The sequence below is a fragment of the Equus quagga genome, chromosome 5 (assembly GCF_021613505.1).
Source record: "Equus quagga isolate Etosha38 chromosome 5, UCLA_HA_Equagga_1.0, whole genome shotgun sequence".
Taxonomy (NCBI): Eukaryota; Metazoa; Chordata; class Mammalia; order Perissodactyla; family Equidae; genus Equus; species Equus quagga.
Window position 1 is genome coordinate 36,390,836 of NC_060271.1, and position 15,077 is coordinate 36,405,912.

At 56.8% G+C, this 15,077-nt stretch overlaps 1 protein-coding gene across 1 annotated transcript in view; it reads right to left on the bottom strand.

The window, feature by feature from the left end:
* The window catches only part of PADI3 (peptidyl arginine deiminase 3), a 31,673-nt gene extending 18,951 nt beyond the window's left edge, over positions 1-12,722 (bottom strand). The window contains exons 1-3 of the mRNA XM_046661523.1: positions 12,600-12,722; positions 3,656-3,836; positions 1,435-1,507 (exon numbers count right to left, since the gene is read on the bottom strand). Of these exons, the coding sequence (XP_046517479.1) occupies positions 1,435-1,507; positions 3,656-3,836; positions 12,600-12,691 (346 nt within the window). The 5' untranslated portion in view covers positions 12,692-12,722. The remainder of the gene's footprint in view (positions 1-1,434; positions 1,508-3,655; positions 3,837-12,599) is intronic.
* Between the last annotated feature and the right edge of the window lie 2,355 nt (positions 12,723-15,077).

Here is a 15,077-nt window from a genome sequence, read left to right on the forward strand (position 1 = left end):
TGTCCGGGTTCTCTATTGGTTCCTGTGGTCTAAATTGAGCCCTGTGCCAGTTTCACACTGCCTCACGTACTACAGCTTGAAAAAATTACTCATATCTGGTACTATGAGTCCCTGCATCGTGTTCTTCCTCAAAATTGTCTTGGCCGTTCTTGTCTTTTGCTCTTCTATGTGGCTTTTAGGGTCAGCTCTAGAAAGTTCTATTAAAAAGCCACGTTGGGATTTTGATGAGAATGGCATTGAGTTTAGACTGACGCTGCCCCAGAGCTCGTGGATCCCCGTTCTGGATTTTTGTTTCTCTTACTCTTTTTTCGTCTGTGTGTTTCAGTTTGGGTAACTTCTGCCGCCCTCTCTTCAAGTTCACTGATTCTTTCTTCCGCTGTGTCAAGACTATCTATAAACCCATCAAAAGCAGCTTTGATCTCTGTTACCATGATTTTTATTTATAGCATTTCCATTTGACTCTTTTTTTTTTTTTTTGAGGAAGACTGGCCCTGAGCTAACATCCGTGCCCATCTTCCTCTACTTTCTATGTGGGATGCCTACCACAGCATGGCTTGATAAGCAGTGCCATGTCCGCACCTGGGATCCAAACCGGCGAACCCTGGGCCACCAAAGCTGAACGTGTGCACTTAACCGCTGTGCCACTGGGCTGGCCCCATTGACTCTTTCTTACAGTTGTCATTTCTCTGTTGAAATTCCCCATCTGTTCAAGCATGTTATCCACCTTTTCCTCCAGATCCTTTAACATATTAATCTTGGTTACTTTACATTTCCTGTCTGACGGTTCCAAGATCTGAGCCATCCTGCATGGAGTTTATATACCAATTTGTGAAGAACTGGCAGAAAAAATTTAAGTTGGAAAAAGCAAGGTCCAGTTCCATGTCTTTATATGCTTCAATTTGCTTACAAAAGGGGAGAATGAATATACAGGTGTCCACAGGTCTACATGTATCAGCACAGCTTATCTCTGGGCTAGAAGGGTGCTGGGTCCAGGGAACTGGAAGTCTTGGGTTGGAGGGAAGGAGGTTTACCTTTCAATGTAGACTCTTTGGTACTTTTTCAACTTTATTTTTATTTATTTATTTATTTCTATTTTTTGCTGAGGAAGATTCACCCTGAGCTAACATCCGCTATCAATCTTCTTTTTTGTGTGTGTGAGCCCCTGCCACAGCACGGCCACTGCCAGATGAGTGGCGTAGGTCCACACCTGGGAACCCAACCCAGGCGGCCGAAGTGGAGCGTGCCAAACTTAACCACCAGGCCACTGGGGCTGGCCCTGTTTGAATTTTTTTAAATGTGCACTTCTTACTTTAATTTCAAATATAAAACCAGTTGATTTATATAAAAAGACCCTTGTTCACTGTCATTCCCAACCACTCCCCACCATGCCCGGCCGAAGCGCCTGCTCACACCCTCAGCAGGGCCCCGACTTACCAACACAGGTGAGGTAGAGCACGGCGTAGGCCAGGGGCAAGGACTCACGGCTGGAGTGGTAGGAAATCTGAACCTGCAGAGAGACCGGCCCAGGGTCATGTCAGCCGAAGCCAAGGGCCCCCACCCCAAAAGACAGGCCTTAGAGGATCTGCCAAGGAGCGGAGGAGATGGCAGGAGCCTCTGTGCCCTATCAGCTCAGCCTTTATCAACGCAGCTCTTCCTTTGGCCTTTTCTCTGCCATTTTTTCGCATGTCTCAGTTGGCCCATCTGTAAAATGGCAATCATTTGGGAGGGGTTCCCTGGAGAGCCGGGTCCCAGTGCGGCTGATGACCCCTGTGAGATGTTGATGAGCCCCCGCTCCCCTTTGGGTCTCAGTCTCACCATTTGTAAAATGAGGAGCTGGCCTGGGCAGGGTTTGGGGACACGCTCTCATCCGTGGGATCCAGACAGGCCTGGACTTGAGCCCAGCACCTCTGGGTCCTGTGACCTTGGCCAAGACCCTTCACCTCTCTGAGCTGCCTCCATTTCCTCATCTGCAAAACAGGGACCCTGCAGGTCCCCGCCTCCGAGGACTGTAGTGCAGCTTAGAAATGACACCTGATTCCATAGCACGCGCCCAGGAAATACCAGCTGTTGTGACTGGTGGGCAGGTGGCAGCATGTAAGAGCTCACACTGTGGATGCACCACGTGAGAATATCCTGGGGAAGTGACTGTCCTCTCTGGGCCTCAGTTTCCTCAGCTGTAAAGTGGGGATAATGAAAGTTCCTACGCTGCAGGGTTGATTATAAGCTGTGAGAACTCAAGAAGGAACACAGGCGATGTGCTCAGGACAGTGCCTGGCCCACAGCAGTTACCCAAGAAGTGTCAAAGGTGGGGATGACGACAAAGCAGTTTGAGGCAGACGCAGCAAAGTCCCCTTTGACCCACGTCTCTCTGGTTGGATTCTCCCTCCTGATGTGGGTCCCTCAACTCTCTCATCTCAGCCAGAAGATTCAGAACCTTACAGAGGCCACTCACCCTTCAGTCCCGGGAGCCCCTAAACGCTGCAGTTACTGACCCCCATGTGTCAAGCCCCAGCAGTGATGCTCACCTCAGACACAAGTACCTGGATCCCGGCCGAAGGTGGAGGGGGACACTTCGACCCTCCTCAATGCAGTACTTAGGGCCAAGGAAGTCAAGGTGGAGAGGCGTCCACACAGCCCCCAGCCCAGCAGGGCACCCGGGGTGGGGGGGGGCCCTCACAGGCTGACTGGTCCTCTTGCCCTGCCCCGGGGCCTCTGTCCACGTCCTCACCATCTGTGCTACTCACTCGATCATGTGACTTCGGTAAGCCATGCCCCTTGCTGGTCTCAGTGTCCTTGTCTGTAAAATGGGTTCACTGAGTCCTGCCCCACCTGCCTCACAGAGCTCAGTGGGGAGGCTCGATTCAGATACACAGATGGGAACAGAGGTGGGCGTGATGGAGGGAAACTGCCCCCAGGTCAGGCAGGTCTGCATTGAATTCTAGCTCTCCTACCGATTAGCTGTGTGGCCCTGGGGCAGTTACTCTGCACCTTGGTGGCCTGCTTGTGAAATGAGGATCAGACCCTGGCTCTCAGGACGGTTGTGAGGGCTGGCTGAGGTCACGCCTGCTCCAAGCCCGGCACGTGGTCAGTGCACCTTAAGAGCCAGTTTCCCGAAGCATCGCTCCTGATGTGGAGCGGGAACTGCCACTCCCACCTGCCAAGCCCCGGTTCCCATCAGCCCTTTAAGGGGGCTCACCTGTGCCAAGTTCAAAAGCCACCCCATTTCTTGCACTTGTTAAATGTTCCCTGCATGGGCCCAGAACACTGCTGCACCCTTGCTAGCTGAGTGAGTAGAGAGAGCAGAGAAGGGGGCCATCACGCCTCTGAGAAGGGAACAGGGACAGGAAGAGCGTGGATTAGGGGAAGGCGAGGCACCGTGGGGAAAGGGTCTCCCCAGGCGGCGTCCCTCCCCGGTCCTTGCTTTCTCTCCTACATTAAGAGGGGCAGAGATCATGTAATCAACCCTCAGCCTACAGATGGGGAAACTGAGGCGAAGGGGTGACGTGATGTGGCAGAGGACACGCAGTTTGTGTTTGTAAGTTGCAGAGCTGGTCAGCTCCAGGGCCAGGCGCTCACCCACCGTGCTACCCTGCACTCTGGGGAAAGAGGGCACTGGACCCGCTCCCCCCCCCCCCAGATCAGGGGACCCACTCACGTGACTGTCGTTCAGGTCGTTGCTGGGAGAGTTCATGACCACGATGATCTCTGACCCAGCATCAAAGTGCCACCGCCTGGTGTCCGCGCGCTCCCGGCCCCTGTCCACGCTGCGACAGATGTAGATGTCCACACCAGGGGTCCCATAGACCTCGAACATCTCTGTGCCCTCAGGTACCGACCTGGGAAGAACAGGGAGCCATGGAAAGTGCTAGAGGGGGGAGCCCTTGTTCAGATGCTCAAGCTTTGGCTCAAACTCTTGCTTCCTCCAGGAAGCCTTCCCTGACCACCCCGGCCTCTCAGAGCCTCACAGGAAGCTCCTGGGAGTCAAATCTGAACCCCCCACAAATGTATACATATTCTCACATTCCAGCACTCTGTGTTCACTAGCATTTCCTCTGTGAGTTTCTTTACCTCCTAACAGAACTGCAAGCTCCCTGGAAGTCAGGACCAGTCGCGTGTTTTATTAAATTTTGTTGAGAGCTCCCTGTGTGCCAGGCACCTTATATTTACTAGCTTCTTTTATTCTTACGAGTCTGCAAAGGGAGCCGTATCATCTCCATTTGACAGGTGAGAAACTGAGGCTCAGAGAGGTCAAGTAACAAGCCCAAGATCACAGAGCATCAAATGGCACAGCCAGGTTTGCACTTGGGTCTCTGACACAGAGGCACCGTAGTGTCACCTGGGAAACCTGGCCAGATTCAGCCCAATGACCAGGCATTATTATAGGGTTAAAAAGTCTGTGATGTCATCTGGCCCTGGGGCTGCGTTTCCCGTGCTCCCGCTGGTCTGGCAGTCCCGTGTGAAATCAGTCTGTTCCCCTTCTGATTGTGGGGTGCCCACCATACATGTGGGCGCTGCTGGGCTCAGGCAAACATGCCCACCTCTCTCTCCGCCGCCCTGGAGCCTTCGATCCTGCTGGGGAGCTGAGGACAGAGCACAGCCCCGGCAGCCAGAGGGGGCTCAGGGTCACAGGGTCAGGGGTCAGCAGGACCACACAGGGAGAGGCCACTGTGAGCCGGAGAACCAGAAGGCTTCCCGGAGGAAGCAGCGCCACTCACCAAGGGGAGAACAGCGTGCCAGCTCCCTCGGAGCTCCCTGGTGTGTATCATGTCATGTAATCCTCGCAATAACCCTGGGAAGTAGGTCTATCGTTGTCCCCATTTTACAGATGGGGAAACTGAGGTTAAGGAACCCGTCCAAGGTCACGGAGCTAGTAAGTGACAGGACTGGGTTCCAACCCCAGGCCTTCTGGCTCCTGAATCCACATTCTTATCCACCCCTTTCCCAAGAGTCATAACAGCAACGAGCAACCCTGAGACCCCATCCCCTGCCCTCCCACCACGGCAGGCCCAGCATCAGGTCATCTAATCCTCACCACAGCCCCGGTGGAGGCGTTATCACTCCTGTGCACACATGGGGAAAGTGAGGCCCAGGATGGGGAAGAGATTCCCGCTCCCTTCCTTCGTCTGCTTGGAGGAGAGCAGACCGCCCCCAAAACACTCTCTTCCTTGGATATGAGGGGGCCCCCGTCTCCAAGTGGCTTTTTAATAAAAGGAGAAATGAACCAAGGCCCAGCTCTGCTCCATCAGGCAGCTTGCACCCCAGCGCACGGCTCTGCCCGGCGTCCTCGCCAGGTGGGACGGGCTGACACACCCGTCTCTCCTCCCAGGCAGGGCTGCCAGATTGACCAAATAAGAATAAAGAACACCCAGCTGGACTTGAGTTTCAGATAACCAACAAACAATTGTTTCAATACAAGTGCGGCCCAGGCAATATTTGGGATATACTTGGACAAAAAATTATTGTTTATCTAGATTTCAAATTTAACTAGGCATTCTGGATTTGATCTGGCAACTCTACTCCCAAAGCCTGTAATTTCCAGGGCTGGTGGTGCCCTCTGTCCTGTTGTCCTGGATGGATGGGCCAGGCCATCGGGGACATGGGGAATCTGGATAGAGAGGCATGGGGACATAGAAACCAAGGGAGACAGAGACATGGAGAGACCCAGAGAGCTGGAGAGCCAGAAAGACAGAGGCTCATGGAGACAGACCAGCATGAGGGGCCCCCTCATATCCAGGAGCAGCCTCAGCTCCACCCTCAGGTCCGCTCCCCGAGGCACCCGGCCTCCAGCTCCCCGGGAAGCCTGTAAAGGTTTTGTGGAACTCCCCCCCTAACCCCGAGCTGCTCCCTGGACCCCAGGCATCCACAAGCTGGAGCTGAGCACCCTTGTCGTCCTTCTGGTAGGAAAGTCCCACCCAGGTCCCAGCCCCTGGGTCTGGGCGATCTCAGTCCAGCTCCCTGCACCTCCCCGGGCCGGGTCCTGGGTGACACCCTAGGGGACGTGCCCCTGCCCACGACCGGCCCGCAGAAGCCCGGAGCCCAGGCGGTGCCAGGACCAGAGTCAGGGTCAGGTTCCACACCGGGCTGGGTGGCACATCAGCCAGGTGACCTTGGATAAATAGCCCAGCCTCCCTGGGCTCAGTGATCCCGCCCGTAAAGTGGGATAATGACACCCGTTTGGCCACCCTCCCGGGCACTGTGAGGCTCAGTGCAGTAATTGATAGGAAAGGCTTGGAAAACCAGCTGCCCAGGATGGGGAGAGGGATTATTAAGGTAAATTAGGGCCCAGGAAATGGGTGGATGGAGCCAGGTGGAGTGGGTGGCCTGGGGTGTCCGGGGAAGGACTCCTGGAGGAAGGCAGGCGAACCCAGGACAAGGAGGAGACACGTCTGAGGGGAAGGTGTCTTCACTGAGGAACCTTACAAGGTCAAGCGCAAACTCAGGCTGTAACAAGCTCATTTTCACTTCATCCCTGTGTAATGGGGAGCCAGCGACGGTTCTTGATCAGGAGATGCAACACAATGAAGCCGTGGTGAGGTGGTTAGCCCATAGACGCTGGGCCCAGGCAGCCTGGGTCCAGATCCCAGGCCACCACTCACTAGGTATGTGACCTTGATGGAGTGATTCGGCCTCCCACTGCCTCTGTCCGCGTCTATAAAGTGGGGATGATGAGAAGAGGAAAGGAGTGGGTGTGTGTAAATGCTCAGGATGAGCAAAAGTCAGAGGTGACTGAACCCACGCCCTCGTTCCACCACTGGGGAAACTGAGGCCCGGAAGAGAAGGGACTAGAAGGTAGGGTTCCAGACCCCCAGTGTGGTGCTCATGCCCCGTTATGGAAGACGTGTTAGGAAGAGAAAGGGGAGGCTGCTGAGAGGAGAGCCTGCATCAGGTACGGGAGGATCTGGGTTTCCCATCTCCTGGAGGACAGAGGAAGAGGCCCGCAGCCCACCTGGGTGAAGTTATTCCTCCAGGCCAGGCCACCTCCGCCTGCCAGCCTGCTGCTCTAGACACCCCAGCCCAGCCCTGGTAGGGGGCACACATGGCTTGGGGCCTTGGGCTCTCCCCAGCTGAGGCTGTTCACATGCGGGACAGTCCGAGACCATCCCCAGCCAACCGCTCCAGCGGCACAGCCAGTCCAGGAGGTGGCGAATGGTGGTAAAACATGGCAGGGTGACCAACAGTTCTGGTTTCCCAAGGACTGAGACGTCACCTGGGGTGCAGGGTTTCTGGGCTAAAACCTGGAAGGTCTGGGCAAACCAGGACAGCCGGTCGCCCTCACAGGGGCCAGCCCCAGGCCCACCTGTTGAAAACGCAGATTCCAGGACCAGAAGTGCCCCAGGCGGGGGCCTGGAACCTGCATTTTCAACCACACTGAAGCCCAGGGAAGTCTGAGAGCCACTGCGAAGGGTGGACTGTCTCCGAGATGCTGGACTGTGGTCGCCCCTAGGGAGTGTCAGGGGGGACTCAGTGCAAGCCCACTCTCTCTAGGAACCAGGACAAGTCAGGTCTTCTCTGTGCTCAGTGGTGGGGAGGGCAATGGTGACAGCGGTGGTGAAGGTAGCTCCCTTAGCCACTTGGTGTGGGCACTATTATCCCCACTTTACAGATGAGGAAACTGAGGCTCAGAGATGACAGGCGACTTGCCCAAAGTCACACAGCCGGTGAGTGACAGAGGAGCCAGGACTCACAGCCAGCTCTGTCCCCACTCCTTTGCAAACCCAAACCCGTGCTCTCCCTTCATGGGCTCAGGGACTCAGCCTCTGGGAGAACAGAACTGAACACTTCAGAGCCGAGAACGGGTGGGAAGGGTCCCTGTGGATGAAAACAGAAAGGCCGACAAGACGACCGCCAAGGTCCCCACCGAGCTGGCCCGGGGGCAGAGGAGACCGAGGCCCAGACACACAGCTCGGGCTCTGGTGGCAGTTCCAGCTGCCCCTCCCCACTCAGCGGGGCTCCCAGATCCCGACTCCACCGCTGACCTCACCAACAGCACCAGGGTCAGGAAACCACTGCGCCTCCTTGATCCCGCGTTCTTCCCGCCCCTGGAAAACGGCGGCCACGCAAACCCTTTCTCCAAAGCCAGGACGGTCATGGAGAGCTGAAGACGCCTCAGGCTCCGGGGCCCAGCTCTCTGCAGGGCAGGGCAGAGCAGAGCTCTGACATCAAACAGAGGCCGTTGGAGACAGAAGGGCAGCCGCCTGGTGAGCCCAGGGAGGGGGCTCAGAGGCCGCCACGAGCAGAGCTTGAAACCCATGTTCTATGCCCACCTCTTCAGGGTACCCACGGGGAAACAGGCCCAGGAAGGAAGAGGAAGTTGCTCAGGATGACACAGCAAATGGCGACAGAGCTGGGACCAAAACTTAGGGTCCCTGGCCCCAGGTGCCCCGGGCCTTTTCACTCTACTAGATGCGCTCTGCTGAGCATGAGGTGGCGGGAGCTGCCCGCCCTTCCAACGAGGGCAGTGGTTCCCAGCCCTGGCTGCACGTTCATCCCCGATGGATGCTGAATAAACTACAACAATGGAGCCAAAGGGCCCCAGGTGATTCAGAGGTGCACCCAGGATCGAGGACCCCTGAACCGGAGAAAAGAGGGGGCGGATGGCTCGTCACCAGGCACGGGCCCTTAAAGGGCATCTGCTAACAGAAGGAGGGGCCCCCACTGAGGGAAGCTGGGTGGCAGCCACCCCCTCAAGACCTGCCCAATGCACCTGTGAAACGCCCTGCCTTCTGTCCTTTGCAAGTGCTGCGACTGGGGATCAGTCCGCAGTGGGGAGGCGTGCACCCCAGGATCAGGTTGCCCCCTCTCGGAGGCATCTGAGCTGCCATCAGGAAGACCAGGAAGATTCAGCCGCCTTCTGTGAACAGATCAGAGCCTGACGCTTCTGGGGTCTCCTGAATGTGGGGGCCCTTAGTGCCAGCACAAGTGCTCCACAAGCCCCACCAGGACCCCCAATCCAGATGAGTCTCAGCACCTCTGTGACTCAGTTTCCCTTTTACCCATAGTCATGGATCATTTGCTTGAATTAGAAGAGCTGGTTTCCAGTTTTAGCTCTGTCCCTAACTGGCTGTGTGACCCTGGCCCTCGGTTTCCCTGTCTGGAAGGTGAGGGGGTGGGTAAGACTTAGTGTTGTTGTTTGAGCCCCCACAGATGCATCCACTCACCAGCCGGGGGACTGCTCGCCAAGCCCATCTTGTGAGAAATCCCAAAGATGACTGGCTTCGAGGGCCCCCTCAGCCACGGGAGGAGCCACAGCCTGACAGCCCCCCAGTATTTCCACGTGCTATGGGGACGCCCGGTCGGCAGGGTTCCATCCATTTACCATTCTTATCCTCTGGCCGTGACCGCACCCCTTGGGGTGGGCCCCCACCAGAGGCCATCCTGAGGCTCTGAGTTTGCCCAGGACGAACCAAACCAGCCTTCCGCCCGCTCTGAGACTCTGCTGAAGTTGACGCGGGTGTTTGAACATGGAGAAAGCAATGCGGAATGGAGGAAGCCCCGCAGGCTTAGGAACCAGGCGGGATCTGGGTTCAAGCCCCAGCTGTGCCTCGTGGGGCAGGACTCGTCAGGCTACACCCTCTGAGCCTCGGTTCTCGCATCTGTAAAGTGGAGACTATGACACCTCCCTCGGCTGCAGTGACAAGTCGCGAGATCCCAGGGGCTCAGCGCACCGAGAGTTCCCCTTCCTTCCCTTTGCTCATGAGAACCCCTGCTTAGGAAGGCAAGGCCCCTGCCAGTTCTGGGCCATCTCTAACTTAGCACAAGGCAGGCAGCCAGGCTTTAATCCACTGCCACAGATAGAGAGGCCCAACGGGCTTGCCTGTGCTCATCCTTCAAGGCTCTGTTGGTGCCCTTCATCCAGGAAGCCTGCCCTGCCTGCTCAGCCTACCCTAATTTCTCTTTCTCATCCCTTCCTACTCCCAGTATGGTTCAGAGGTTGTTCCCCAGATGTCTTACGTATGGCAGGTTTGGGGCGCTTGAGGCTGTCCACAGGACAAGGACAGAGCCTTAAAATGATGGTGACAATGATCAGAATGGTACCAGTTACCACTAATGAATGTCCATCACATGCCAGGCACCGCCCACACGCTCTACACGCATGATCTTTCAGTCCTCCCAACAGCCCTTTGACGTGAAGGCCAAACTGGGTTGCATCCTGGTTCTGCCACTCCTCACCGGCTGTGTGACATGGGGCGAGTTACTTAACCTCTCTGTGCCTCAGTTTCCTTATCTATAAAGTGGGGGTGATGATCGTACCCGCCTCATAGAATGGTTGTGAGAACTCGTTAACACCTGTGAAGTGCTTAGGGCAGTGACTGGTAGGGAGCAGGCTCTAAGTGCCATTGCTGACATTGTTATTATTACTATCTCCATTCTACAGATGAAGAAACCGAGACTCAGAGAGGTCAAACGACTTGCCCAAGATCAGACCTCTGCTAAGCCGCAGAGCCGGGACTGAGCCACCACACCCACTGCCCTTTCCCTTGCTGGCCCACAGTCCGGGCACCCAGGATTGCTAAATTACAGCATCTCCCAGCCGGAAGAGACCTTAGAGCTCACCCAGCCCAGCTCCTCTCGCGAGACAGGAGCGATTCCCGCAGCCCTTCTGTCAGGAGGTGGTCCAGCCTCCGCTAGGACTGCAGGACAGGGGTCTCAGAGGGTCGGGGCCATGCCTGCATGTTCATCTTTGTGTCCCCATGCCTGGCATACACCAGACCCCAAAGAGACTTGAGGAATGTGTGAAGGGATGAACTAGGCGCTCTCCCCCCCCCCCAGGTGGTCTGGTCATTGGAGGCCAAGAACCCCTTGTTGGAAGGCGCAGAGGCTCCACCCCCCACCCACTGGCTGTCCCCACCACAGCCTCCTCTGCGACCCCCAACGTGGCCCATCCCCTCACATCACCCCAGGGTGCTGCTGCTTTTGCCTCTCAGGGTCCCAGTCTGTCCTTCACCCCCCAGGGAAGCTCTGTGGGGCAGGAGGCAGCCCCGGCCTTCCCAGGGCAGGTCAGCTTGGAGACACATCTGCCCAACGGCCATGAGGCAGCCAGGGCAGGTGAGTCACCCCGCGGGCACACAGCGCTGGAGAAGGCGGTGGCGCCAGGCGGCCTGGGTACCCCTCCTCACTCATCACTCCTCCTGGCACAGCCTCGTGGCTACCCCCTCCTTCAGGAGCCACCGAATCCCCTTCCCACGCCTCACTGCCCACCCACCAGCGACCAGGCTTTAGCTCCTGGGACCTAGCTGGGCTGGTCTGCTCCAGACTTGGTTCCCTCCCATGACCAGCTCCTCACCCCCTCTCATCTAATGCCCTCGCATCAACGCCATCTCTGCTTCTGACTAAGCTCACTCCAACTTTTAAAGGTTTAGTCTGGGACACTGGTTCTCAGCTGGGAGTGATTTTTGCCCTCCAGGGCACATTTGGCAAAGTCTGGAGACATTGTCGGTTGTCACAAGTCGGGGGCGTGCTATTGGCATCTAGTGAGTAGAAACCAGGGACCCTGTTCAGCCTCTCACAGTGCAGGGGACAGCCCTCGCGACAAGGAATTACCATGTCAGTAGTGCCGAGGTTGAGGAACCTGGCCTGCGAGATGGGAACAGTGACATGGTTCTGCCTTCCTCTCTCTCAGTTCCCTGGTTTGCTGTGTCCCCAGCAAAGCCTCGGAGCTGGGACACCTGGAGACGCCTCAAAAGGCCAGAGCAGCCAGCCCCCTGGTGGGTCCCAGAGCCCAGCTCCTGAAACCCTGCCCAAATGGCTCCTTCTTTTCTTCCAGGGAGAGAGAGAAGGTGGGCCTCACCTCCAGCCGTGAGCCTTAAGGACAGGGCCATGGCACACAGTAGGGGCATCATTCATGGGTGTTGAGTGGTTGCAGGAAAGCAGATCCTCCTCAAGGTGTCAGGCAGCTAGAAGCATAAGACTCTTGACCACGGATGGGTTTAAACCCTGGCTTTGCCGCTTAGTAACTGTGCAACTTGAGCAAGTGGCTTGCCCTCTCTGTGTCTTGGTTTCCTCATTTGCCAAACGAGGTGAAGCCAATCATAAACTTAGCTCATAGGGTTGTTGTGAAAGTTCAATTTGAGAGTAAAAGTTCCAGTGTTAAATCAGGAGGCTTGTCAAGCCCTCAGAACAGTGTCTGGCTCCTGGTAAGTGCTAAGTAAGCATAAGTGAGTTTTAAAAAAATGATTGATGCTCCATTTTCAGAGCTCATGGGCTGGGGTGAAGGGGGGGTGGGTAGGTATATCTCTTCCTATTCTGATGTGCCCCGCCAGACCCTCAGCCCAGCCTGCAGGATCCTCTGGACAGAGAAAAGTGCCCAACTTCCCATGGCACCAGCCCCTCCAAGCCCCTGGCGGGAGCTCAGCCACTGCAAATCCGTCTACCCTCTCCAGCCCCCCACACTTCAAGTCCCCTGGCTGGAGTCCTCAAGAAACCGCCTGAGAAAGGCGAGGACCCAAGTTTCCGTGATTGGCGGCTCTTCCAAGGCCAAGGTTCCGGAAAGGGCAGCCAAGCCTGGCTGGAGCCCTCTGGAAACCCTGCACAGCTGGCGGGGAGGGCGAGAGGGGGGTCAGCACCACGGGCCTGCAAACCCCCGGGCCCCTGGCTCTTACCCATAAATGTCCACGAGGGTCTCCACGCCAGCCACGCACACAGCGCTCGTGGGATGCTCCAGGGACACACGCACGATCCTCTGCAGCGACATGCTGGCCTCGGACTGCGCTGGGGCCACCAAAGCGGACACTTCCCCACAGGCCTCTAGGCACGCGGTTTAAAAGACTCCGGCCCCGCCCCTCCAGCCGGGGATGCTAGCTCATTGGCTCCAGTCCTGGGAGTCCAGCCCCTTCCTGGAACCAGGAGCTCAGGATTGGCTGGAAGGAACCCCACATTTGCATATGAACCCTCTGCTCCCGAGGTTCCTAGGCAAGGGAGTGAATTTCTGGCTCTAAGGGGAGCAGGTCCCCACAGGCAGCTGGCCCGGGCACCGCGGCCTTGGAGGGGTGGTGCAGAGATGTGGGGTACTGATCTGGGCCCCTTCCTCACTTCCCACACTCATCCTCTTCGCCCCCTTTTCTGCGTCTTCAGAGACGTTATGGTTTAGTGGGGAGCTTCTCTATGCTGCTGGGGGAGCCGGTGGACGTGCAGATCCCCAGGCCCACCCTCCAGTCTGATCCAGCGGGTCAGGGGAGCTGCCTGGCATCTGGATCTTTTACAAGCACCCCCAAATGTTTTGATGCACTTTGAGAAACACCAGCCTTTTTCTCAAGAGCGTAGATTTTAGAGGCAGGACTGGGTTTCAGCCCTGCCTCAGCCGCATCCTGGCTGGGTGACCATGGGCACTTAGTTGCTCTGTGCCTCGCTTTTCACATCTGAAAAATGGTTGCTGTGAGGCTTCAATGGGACAACGTGGGCCGAGCTCTAGTACAGAGCGTGGCGTTATTTTATTACCGCTGTTGTTAGTGTTAGAAGCCTCTGGAAGGGAGAAGTGATGGAGGTGAGGACCCTCTCCGGCCGAGGGAGCTTAGAATGTCAGAGTAGAAAGGCTCACTTGTCAGGTGGGGAAACTGAGGCCAGAGGGAGCATTCGGGAGCTGGAACAGCAGGAGTGAGGGCTCTGGGGAAGGAGTGTCGGGCTCAGACCCACGCTCCACCACGCACCACCGGCTCTGTGGCCTTGGGGGCTTACGTCCCCTCTCTTGGAGCCTTGGTTTCCTCATCTGTAGAGAATGTGCCGAATCACCAGCCCCGGCAGAGATAATGGCGGGGACACGCCCTGCCCGGCGAGGCTCAGAGGTGCTGAACAGAGGTTTCCTGCCTTCACCCTGGCCGTGCTGACAAGCTGAGGCAGGGAGACCAGGACCCACTCCTCAGAGTCGCCAGCTGGTGCACCTGCCGTTCAGGGGTCTCAGCAGGACTCTGAGACTGCGCTCCTCCACCCCAGTTTCTGGAGAGGAGGTTCTTCTCAGGGGGATCGGCGGGGCTGCCGGGCCCAGTGACAGCTCCACTTTTTGGCTATAAAATGGCTTGGTGGCTGACTCAGCTCTGGGTAGGAGTTAGAGTTCAGGAGGGAGCCCCAGACCATCTCCCTAGCCTGCACAGCTGTGAGCACAGGTGGGAAATAGATGCAAAAAGAGCTGGGCTTGGGGCTGGCCTGGTGGCGTAGTGGAGAAGTTCACGCATTCCGCTTCAGCAGCTGGGGGCTCGCCAGTTCTGATCCTGGGCGCGGACCTACGCACCACTTATCAAGCCATGCTGTGGCAGGCATCACACATATAAAGTAGAGGAAGATGGGCATGGATGTTAGCTCAGGGCTAATCTTCCTCAAAAAAAAAAAAAAGAGGGGGCTTCCCCCTGGTTTCTGGCCCACTGTGCTGGGGACAGGACCAGCCTCCCACTCAGAGCTCATATCTCCTTTTGGAAGGAGATCCATACCTTCACTTCTCCCCAGTTAATACCAGCTTTTAGAAACAGGTGTGTTGTTCATTCAGACTAAAGTGTCAATGACTGATGGGCAGCAACTTTTTGCCTCTTAGTCCACAACAAATAAAGTAAAAGAGTGAGCTAGTGGGTGTCAAAGGGTGCAACAGGAGGCAGCGGCAAGTGCAGGATGAGAGTGGCGATATTCTTGGGCCCCTGAAGTCAGACCACGGGGGCTGGGGAACTTAGCAGCTTTAGAGGCAGGAATGAAAGAGAACCGTCATGGCCTGTGGCCCTGGGCACTAGCCCTGCCGGGAACCTCCCACCTCCACCGACAGGACCCAGCCTGCCTCTGCCCTGAGAGATGGAGGAGATAGTCCAGGGAAGGAGAAGAGATGCAGAGGAGGACCCGCCCCTCCCGATACCCATCTCAGCAGGGCAGTCAGCTTCAGGGCAACGAGCAAGTGCCAACTGTCCTGCTGAATTGGCCTGCTGCCCGGCCTGGAGGCTCTCCCAGCCAGGTAGGGGCTGCCCATGGCCAGCAGAGGTTGAGCCAAGGAGCTGGTGGGATTGGGGGTGGAACTGGAAGCAGGGCCTGCGCCCATCACTTCCCACCCCTCCTGCCCACAGCCCAACCCACAGAAGCTAAGGAGGCTGCCCTTGAAGAAAGGCACA